Below are 10,537 nucleotides of genomic sequence, written 5' to 3' on the forward strand. Positions count from 1 at the left end.
ACAGCCACTGCACTGGTGAGAGACTCCTGTACGGAAGCCCATTAGTGTCGCGGTGAGAAAAAAATGGCGGTAAAAAATCGAAATTTCAACTTTCTTCTGCCGACATTTTGATTTCTTCTGTACATCTTTTGCATATATCAACGAATATGATGCCATGGAACTGGTAGAGGCCTATATGTTTTGCATACATTAACACGATTGGGAGGAAACAATGCACACATACCTTGCGTACATGTGTGACTACATACGATGTCTTCCGTATGTCAGCAGTCTGTGATTGACCCATCAGGAAGACGACATTTTGAGAAAAGAAAGTCGAAATTTCGACTTATTTATCCCCAAATTTCACCGTGACACCAATGGGCTTCCGTACTCCTGGGTCATTGTGCCACGCTCAATTATTAATACATACGGTCTTGAAATTGGAAAATGTTTAATCTTAAACAAGTATTGTCCAGATCCTTTTGGCAAATTTTTGTCTTTGCAAACTTCGTATAATATATTACATAGTGGTCCGAATGCACTCGGTGAAAGTTTATATAAGGGATAGCATTTTCTAGAATACTTTTTTATGATGTTTAACTCAGTAATCTTGGGGGCCTCCGTGGCTCAGACGGTTAGCGCGCTAGCGCAGCGTAGTGACCCAGAAGCCTCTCACCAATGCGGTCGCTGTGAGTTCAAAACCAGCTCATGCTGGCTTCCTCTCCGGCCGTACGTGGGAAGGTCTGCCAGCAACCTGCGAATGGTCGTGGGTTTCCGCCGGCCTCTGCCCGGTTTCCACCCACCATCATGCTGGCCGCCGTCGTATAAGTGAAATGTTCTTGAGTGCGGCGTAAAACACCAATCAAAAAAAAAAAAAAAAATCTATAATCTTGTTTTCCAGAGGAACATGTCTTTGTCTAGGGTGACGCCATATTTATTTAAAACGAACTTATCAAAGTAGTTTTTGGCTGGATTTGGCTGATGAGAGATCCTCATCAGTGTTCCGTGTGCATAATAAGTGATGACAAATAGTGAAATGTGAGAGTACAAGAATGATACAAGATGTATATGACTGTTATATAGGGCATACTATATAATGATGTCATATTGTATTTCTTAAGCAAAAAAAAAACAAAACAAATACTAATTATCCTATTAAAAATGTTACATTTAGAATGCTTGCTGACGGTTGTAACTTTTACCGACCCATTTTTAGCCGTAAACTTACACGCTAATTATCACAGAAATTCTTACGGCCGGTCATAGAGTTCAAACGCATTACAAAGATTCAAATTATTATAAGTAAAGAATCCAGCAGTACAACAGGTATGCGTAATGGCTGCTAAGACAGTACCTGGTCGATCGTCGACCAGCTTCTGTAAGCCGCCTTTGATGTAAGATATCGACAATTACAGTCAGCGAATAACTCGGGCAAGAGCATATCACTTAAAACGTATTTATTTATTTGATTGGTGTTTTACGCCGTACTCAAGAATATTTCACTTATACAACGGCCGCCAGCATTATGGTGGGTGGAAACCCGGCACAGCCCGGGGAAAACCCACGACCATCCTAGGTTGCTGGCAGACCTTCCCACGTACGGCCGGAGAGGAAGCCAGCATGAGCTGCACTTGAACTCACAGCGACCACATTGGTGAGAGACTCCTGGGTCATTACGCTGCGCTAGCGCGCTAACCAACTGAGCCACGGAGGCCCCCTCACTTAAAACGAACGGACTGAACATAGACTATTTAATTTGAATAAAATATGTTTTTATTTATTTGATTGATGTTTTACTCCCTACTCAAGAATATTTTACTTATACGACGGCGGCGAGCATTATGGTGGGAGCAAACCGGGCAGAGCCCGGCGGAAACCCAAGACCATCCGCAGGTTGGTGACAGACCTTCCCACGTACGACCGGAGAGGAAGCCAGCATGAGCTGGACTTGAACTCACAGCGACCGCAAAACACGTTTGTATTTCTCTGTATATATTTTCCATAGAATCATGGGCCGAAAAAAAAGGAAGGCAAAGCAAACAAAGGTATGTGAAAAGATGGACGTGTGTCGTTAACCAAGGTCAGTTATAATTATGAATTAATTACTCCAGGAATCCAAACCTCTTCTACATAAATTTATTGCTTAAGGAAAAGAGGACAACTGGATTCGAAATAACTGTATATATGTTGACAGTTATCAGTACAGCGAAAATAACTGTGCTATGTTATTACATTTTGACATTCACTTACTGTGTTTCGTTTCTTCCTTGAGATTTAATTTGTTTGGCAAATTTCCGTCTGCCTGCTCTTCTAGTATGACTGAAAATATAACTCAAACTTTAAGAATTGCATACTGCTACATGTATATTAAAACGTATGGTTTAATGAAGTGCCTTATTTTTTTGTGTATTTCTCCTCAGACATTTAATCACTTAAGTCAGCTAAGGTAATTAAAAATTTGAGGCACTTGCATAGATATAAGAAAATATATGGTACGGCGAAAACAACTAGAAGTAAGTAGTAGTAACACATATATCTACCTGACGGCATTCACTGTCATTAGTCTCAGTCATCCTGTCTGCATGTTCATGATGGTCATCTTCAAATGAAATTGACGAATATCTTTTTAGAAGCGAATTCTCTATTAGTCTGTTGATGATATGCAAATTTCAGGTTTGATCAACATTTACTTTTAATATGACACCTGACCTAGCAAAATGAAAATCTCACCCTTCCATTTGAAGGTCTACGTCGTGTACGTGTGAACATAAACCAGTGGTTTTTACGTGTTTTTTTTTTTAAATTATTCATTCAGGAAACGACACTAATGGCGGCAAGCAGAAGGGATCTAGAAAAGATGCCAATATGTCCGATATGTTTGGAAACATTTCGGAAACCTGTAATGTTACCTTGTCAGCACAGCCTCTGCAGGGAATGCATTGGTCTGTACGCTGACAAGTGTAAATCCGGACAGACAGATGAGGCCTATAGCAGCACGGGGAGTGAGGACGTTCCTCAAGTGATACCGTGCCCTGTTTGTCGGGCTCCAACCAGTTTGGGGAGAGAAGGTGTGGCCGGTCTGCCCGTCAACCATCAAGTGGCAGAACTTGTGGGTAGTTTCGCTTCCGACTTGAGGGTTGATGATAACATCCCGTGTTGCTCTGTGTGTGAAGAGGAAAATAAGCCGAGAGCCGTCAAGTTTTGTTCCACCTGTTGTTTACTATATTGTAAAGATTGTCTGTCGTCTTGTCATCCACTGAAGGGTGGTTTTAAACGTCACCGCTTAATGTCGGTACAGGAATACATGTCACAGGAAACTTCAGAGGGTAGACAGCAAACAGATACTCAACCAGATCCCGACCTGACATGTGGAAGACACAGTCAACCACTGACCGTATACTGTGTCACATGTGAAGATGTACTTTGTGTGGGATGTCTGGGTGAACACCCTCTTCATAGAACCAGAGACATCCAGTCTGCCTGTAAGGAAGATAAGGTAAGAAAAAGATAGATGTACTGGGCATTTCCGAATTCATATTTTCACTGTTTGTGGATTGTGAAGGTTACGCAAGGCAGAGAATGAAAGAAATGTTGTGCTACCGTCAAAGTGGAACTACGATATAAGAAACGTACAGGATGACAGCATTAATCTTTGCAAATGGGACTAGGAAACGAAATGTTTTCGATGTAACTTTTCATTTTCCCTGCAAATTATCTCTCTTAGAACAGACTACTCTCGTTCGCGTTACATTTGATCGAAAACGATGTACAAAATGTCGGTTAACAACTGGTGATAACACTCACTCAGAGACCACAAAACATGACTGCCACATCCCAGATGGGGCGATGGGGCTGTAGTCATTGAATCAAGGCAGTACAAAGAGATCGTTGCTTTCCACTTTCACGAAGTGTGTGGTAGCCCCGGCTGGTCAATGGCGATTCGTACCGTCTTTGTGACATTCCATTACCACTTGTTTATTTATTTGTTTATTTATTGATTTGATTCGTGTTTTACACCGTATTTTTACGCTGCTAGTAGACCTTCCGACCGGAGAGGATCCCTTGCCACTGTGCACGTATATGTCAGTTATTTAAGCAATCAGACGCAAATAGTTTTGCTTTCCATTTTGACTACGGGTGTGGGTAGACAGGGGTGGTCAGTGGGCGATCCATTCCACCTTAGCGATATCTCTTCACCACCATTGCCATGTACTAACAGTAAAATGCAGGTATTTCTGTTCTAACCACTTATATTCTGAGGACGGTGTACATTGCAATTGTAATCAAGTTAGACCAACCGCACGTATGTCAACATGTGACACAGCTTTAGTCAGTTTCATTTATGCAGGTAATGTGTGCATAAATATGTAACAACCGTGCAGGTATCTGTGAGTCTCATATAAAAAACATATGGAATTGCTGAGGTTGCTGAGGAGATTACAATCCTCACGTTCTTCCTTAATTTTTTTCATCGTATCCTCCAGCAGATTGAGGGAACTTTAACAGTCAGGAAAAAGTATTCAATAAATCTTTGTGTAAAAATATCAAATAAACTACGTATTCCTAGGGGAAAATCTCTGTCAAAAATATATATAGACCAGCAAATGCAGTTAGGATTTCAAGTTTGCCTCCCCTTAATATTGTTTTCAAACAGGCGTCGGTTACGACGAAATCTGGCCAACTAGAAACAATTAAAGCTGAATTGGAACAGATTCTGTCTGAAATGAAGGGTTTGCTGAATAATATTCAGGTGTGTATGTCTTATTTTATTTATATTAATTCAGCGGAGCTTGGATAGCAATGAATTTCTCATTAACGCGCAATACCACATTCTGACCAATATACATGTACATCATTGCTGTTTTGATGTAAACATATCCGAGATAGCCCATTGACACGAGGACAACCAGACTAAATTTTCATAGCGATTTCCAGGAAAACCAAAACTTACATTTGGAGGACATCGAGAAGGCGTACCGTGCAGCTCTGGATGTCTTGAAAGCTTGGAGGAATGACTCAATAGAGGCAGTGAAAAGTCGACACACAGAATGGAGCGTTCATTGTGCTGCAGCTGTAAAGCATCTTGAGGTGGAGGAGGAGGAAGTGAGAAAGGCGCAGCAGACCTCTCAAGATTTGTTGTCCTCAATCAACGCGCAGATTTTAAAGGTGAGAATGAAATAGAGAGCACCTGTAATTGTAGCTGAGCCCTTATGGACGATTTCTGTATCATTTCTTCAAACAAAAACCATTGGAAGATTTTTATTTTGTTACTGATGTCCTTTAATATGACCCATGTATAAAAGGATAAACAAAATCTGAATCTTATGACTAAATTATTGCCATAATGCTGGCCGTTGTCGTATAGGTGAAATATTCTTGAATACGACTTGAATTACCAATCAAATAAATAAATAAATAACATTATTGGGTATGAAGTTTTGTGAACATCTAATTATATCCAATAGTGCAAAATGACAACAGCTAAGAATTTTAGCAGAATCCTATCAACATTCGCGGATGAACGATCCGTCTGATCAGTGTGCCGCGTGTGAGGTTAGGATCCGTCTGATCAGTGTGTCGCATGTGAGGTTAGGATCCGTCTGATCAGTGTGCCGCATGTGAGGTTAGGATCCGTTTGATCAGTGTGTTGCATGTGAGGTTGGGATTCGTCTGATCAGTGTGCCGCATTTGAGGTTGGGATCCGTCTGATCAGTGTGTCGCATGTGAGGTCGGGATCCGTCTGATCAGTGTGCCGCATGTGAGGTTGGGATCCGTCTGATCAGTGTGTTGCATGTGAGGTTAGGATCCCTCTGATCAGTGTGCCGCATGTGAGGTTAGGATCCGTCTGATCAGTGTGCCGCATGTGAGGTTAGGATCCGTCTGACCAGTGTGCCGCATGTGAGGTTGGGATCTGTCTGATCAGTGTGCTGCATTTGAGGTTGGGATCCGTCTGATCAGTGTGTCGCATGTGAGGTTAGGATCCGTCTGATCGGTGTATCGCATGTGAGGTTAGGATCCGTCTGATCAGTGTGCCGCATTTGAGGTTGGGATACGTCTGATCAGTGTAGTTTATGTGAAGTATTGTGCAGGGTGTAAACACTAATTAAGCAAAACGATGAAAATCATAGCTAACTGCTGCGCAAATGTCTTAAAACTTTGATTGTCAGATCTCAGATACCCGTTGAAACATTTACAAATCTGTTGACAGGGATCGAAGCAGCTATCCAGAAGGTATGTGAGTAATTTAAATTTTTTTTTTTTTCATTTTCTTGTAAATATATCAAATTCAATAACATTTAGAATCTTTATGTAATGTATCCATCGATTTTACAGTAGTGTGCAATTATTGTCATTGTCGTATGGTTTACTTGTGTCTTTCCCGCAGGATTGACGACCAGTTAGCTCAGATCAAAGCTTCGATGAAGAAACAGGAAGAAATAAAACGGGCACTACTGAAATCTTTAACCAGTTATCCCGTTGATCCCAGACGCATGATTGTAAGAGAGAAAGCCGTAGAGCAGCGGGTTTGGAGACGTCTAGATATCACAAGTATGTTATCTTATACAAAGTTGAAGTATCATATATTGTGTTAGGCATGTTGATAAACAAAATGTTTTATGCTTTCGGGCATGCTAATTTTTATCTTCATAACGGTTTCCTTTTGACCGGTCCCTTTGATGGCTTTGAAGGTTAAAGCTGGATTCTCAGGCAGGCGACTAGTGAGGTCAAGAGTTCGAATCCAGCTATTCCTACTTCACCTCTGGCTTAACCAGATCAGGAGGTTTGTCAGATGTATGTGGTAATCAGGAGGGGTTTATTCAACTTGTGAGATAAGTGAGAAATTTAACGGCGCCCCTTCCTCCATGGGAAGGTAGATACACACCAGATAGTATGATACGCCTCAGACAAGATTACATGTACCTCTTCCTGTTTTCTCGGTGTAGACATGATAGGATAAATGTATGTTTGCCGGGCCTTCTGATGTAGGAGTCCGTAGAAACAGAAGAAAATGAATAAATACGGATCATAATTCATTGTCTCGCTGAAATGAAAGTTACTTGTATAAAGGATCAGTTCACCTTACATACAGACAGAAGGCAACCATTGTATATTTCCACCATTTGAAACAAAGTGACTGTTCTATGATTTAAAGTAATGTGCTCTCCAGAGACGTACCTAGGCACGAGATTTCAATGTGAGTGATGCTCGCGCCTAGATTTGTATCGTTTTAAGGCATCCACAAACACCGTTTCTATGTGAGTGTGTTCATTAATATTGTCTAATTTGATTAGAACCGCGCGGAATTTTTGTACCCGGGGTTCAGATCTATGTCTGGTGGAAATAAACCCGACATGGTTTCTGTACTCTGTCTATGGACCTAAAATTTCGGCCACAAAAGTGCATTTTTAGAGGCAAATAAATGTCACAAAATATTAATTTTAGTACTGAACTTTATAATTTTCCAGTAGAATATCATCTCATGTTCCACGCAAACCTCAAAACACCTTCCTAAAATCAACAGAACTATAAAAATCAGAAAAAATGGGTAAGTTAGTCATGGACGAAATTTAAGGTCATTTGGGGTATTTGTCATTTGTATGTTACAGAGCCGATGCTGACATTCACGAAGACAGATGACGAAAGACTAAGGATAACTGAGAACGGCTCCATGATAGAGTCTGGGAACTTGTATCCTGGATTGGGATGTGCAGCTGTGACAGACGGTTGTTACCAGACGGGCAGGTACTACTGGGAGTTGGAGATTACAGTCCTCTCGGTTTCACATGCCTTACCCTGTTGGTGTGGCGTAGGTGTTGTACAACAGAGTTTTGGTATAAGGGGGATTAAAAACCCTGGCCATAACAGCTGGTGTATTGTGATGAGGTGCTATAGTGATGAGGTCTGGTATAATAGTTACTATGGTGGTGAGATCAAACCTGGCTATCTACAGGACAGACATTACACACGACCTCATCACCTCGGTCTGTACCTGGACTGTAATGACCGGTCATTGACAGTTCTAGACTGTTACAACGACCAGGTAATAGGCACTGTCAGTGGTCTAAATCTGTCACAGCCACTCGTTCCGTATGTTGAGTTTCACTGGGTAAAATCCGCTTCTGTTCGTCTGGTAACAGGAGACTCTGAGACTTTACCCAAAGCCCTCACGGACATGCTGAATACCTGCTGACCAGGGATCATAGTGTGGGGTTTTGATTTTGTTTTGTTTTTTTATTATTTTTTTTTACAATGCTACTTTCATGAAAATGTGGTGTAACAATTTCAAATTAGTTAAGGAAACAATGTTCCACTTGTGACTCAACACTGGATGAAGCAAGTGGCTTCCGCTACATGTACGTGTAAATGGTCAGTGACCACGTGTAAAATTGTCACAATGAATTTATTAAATGTCACAGAGATATTGTCAAACCGGTGTGTATTTAACGAGTCCGACGTTAAAATATATACATTTACTCCGTTTACCAAGGGAGGTGTTATGAATTATGAGAGGTGTTTCTGAGAGGGAAAAGCAGGTTTTCAGAACTGACAAGTGAAATGAACATTTTGACGACAATTTATGTTCCATGATGACGTGTTGTGTAAGGTAAGGAGGGTCTATGGAAGTGTTTAGAACTGACAAGTGAAATGAACATTCTGACGACAGTCTGTGTTCCACGATGACGTGTCGTTTGTGGTAAGGAGGGTCTATGGGGGTATTCAGAACTGACAAGTGAAATGAACATTTTGACGACAGTCTGTGTTCTATGATAACGCGTCGTGTGTGGTAAGGGGGATCTGCGGAGGATTTCAGAACTGACAAGTGAAATGGACATTCTGACGACAGTCCTGTGTTCTATGATGACATGTCGTGTGCAGATATACAAGATGGCGTTTGTTTTAGTGATCTAGTCAAGGCAGTGGGAAGATATTGTTGCTTTCTGTTTTGACTAGGAGTGTTCGTAACCACGGGTGATCAGCGGACATCCATCCTACATTCGTCATATTCCGTAGAAGTGTGTATGTTTGTGCGAATCTCGTGTTAAAACATGTCAAGTTCTTGGGGTTGAGAAATTTAAGTAGTTATGATTACAAACCTCATGTGAGAAGTTCTACCTTACATGTAGGCCTACTTGTTCTCTCCAGCTTGGCAAAGGAAATTTAGCAGAGTAAATTTATTCGATAAATATTTGTGTTAAGTATCGAAAACACTATATGTTCCGTCTGGAAAATCCCTGTGGAATGTAGATCTTCATTTGAGTTCATCAGCTGTAGTTTGCTTATCCGGATGTAAGGCTTATTTGTGGTGAGTATCGTTATCCGACAGGCGACGGTTGTGACGAAATCTTGGTTGACGGCTGATATACAAATATCTGTTTCGACGCATAAATTGTGAATATTTCACTTATACGAGCCAGCGCTTTGGTGGTAGGAAACCAAGGGAGAAAAGCCACACTTCAGATGAAACCTGATACAGCCACAATAGCCAAAGCCAACTGGTCGTATTTCGCTACCAAGGAGCTACATTATTAAGAGCCCCTTGCGAATTCTTGATGCGTGAGCTTGTTTGTGTGTGTATATTACTTGTAGACACGATTTGTGAAAACGTATTTGAGGTAGGACTACCAGATTTTGTACGTATGGCTTACGTGTATATTCTTGGCTTTGTGGACATTAAATTATTCAATTTTGAAGTGAGGGCCATTAGTTTTCCTATTTCTTTCTTAATTTTACGTATTTCGGTCCTCGTTTTTCACCCAGAAATGTGTTGTTGACAGGATTTCTTTAAAACAGTGGACATGACCTGAATAAATTGTTAACGTGGGGTCCTTATCGTTTCGATTTGTTTTTTCATTTTACATATTTTTCTGCAAAAGTACTGCTGTTTTAATAGTTTTGGCTCTTCGAGGTTTAACCACACCCTCGCTGGAAGGAACTGTCAGGGTAACAACATGCTGCCGACACTGAAGTATGATGCCGAGGACACCAGACATCAACCCAGTCACATTATGCTAACACAGAACACCCACTCCTGTTTCCTGGCTCTAACCTATCAGTGCTAAGCGGTAAGTGAGGTAGCACTTTAAATCGGTTTTGTAGTGATCCGAACTGGATGTACACTCTTCATAGAGCTTGATACAAAAGATGTCACTTGCAATTACATGTATTTTTAACGGTGTCATTACATAAAATGCTCACAGGTAAGCCATACAAAGACCTAATGTAATAAAAGACTACAGCATAGAGGGTAAAATCAGAGCACCGACAACAGTTCGATAGTGAGCAAATGGTCACACGCAAAAGGTGTATCTTCCCGATATACCTCACTTATTCATTATTTATTCATAGTTAGCCATCTCTGTAGATATTGATAAATTGAGGCTAAAAAATATTGAAAACAGGGGTACATAAATATAATATTTATATGGCACTGAAAATCACTCCATAATGAGGCTGGTTTTATGCATTTTCCCGCCAACACTCGGTAGTCTCCACCGAATTACGTCATTTAAGTCCTACCTTCACAAGCTGTCAGACCTTAGCCATTTAGTTCAGC

The 10,537-nt window shown here is 40.9% G+C and overlaps 1 protein-coding gene across 1 annotated transcript; it reads left to right on the top strand.

The window, feature by feature from the left end:
• The first annotated feature begins 2,008 nt into the window (after positions 1-2,008).
• Positions 2,009-9,965, top strand: LOC135480426 (probable E3 ubiquitin-protein ligase MID2). The gene is made up of 7 exons (XM_064760256.1): positions 2,009-2,027; positions 2,798-3,478; positions 4,637-4,732; positions 4,918-5,148; positions 6,191-6,213; positions 6,368-6,531; positions 7,590-9,965. Exons 2-7 carry the CDS (start codon positions 2,810-2,812, stop codon positions 8,171-8,173), a joined length of 1,767 nt encoding a protein of 588 aa, XP_064616326.1. The 5' UTR covers positions 2,009-2,027; positions 2,798-2,809; the 3' UTR covers positions 8,174-9,965.
• The last annotated feature ends 572 nt before the right edge of the window (positions 9,966-10,537 follow it).

This window comes from Liolophura sinensis, chromosome 13 (assembly GCF_032854445.1).
Source record: "Liolophura sinensis isolate JHLJ2023 chromosome 13, CUHK_Ljap_v2, whole genome shotgun sequence".
Classification (NCBI taxonomy): Eukaryota; Metazoa; Mollusca; class Polyplacophora; order Chitonida; family Chitonidae; genus Liolophura; species Liolophura sinensis.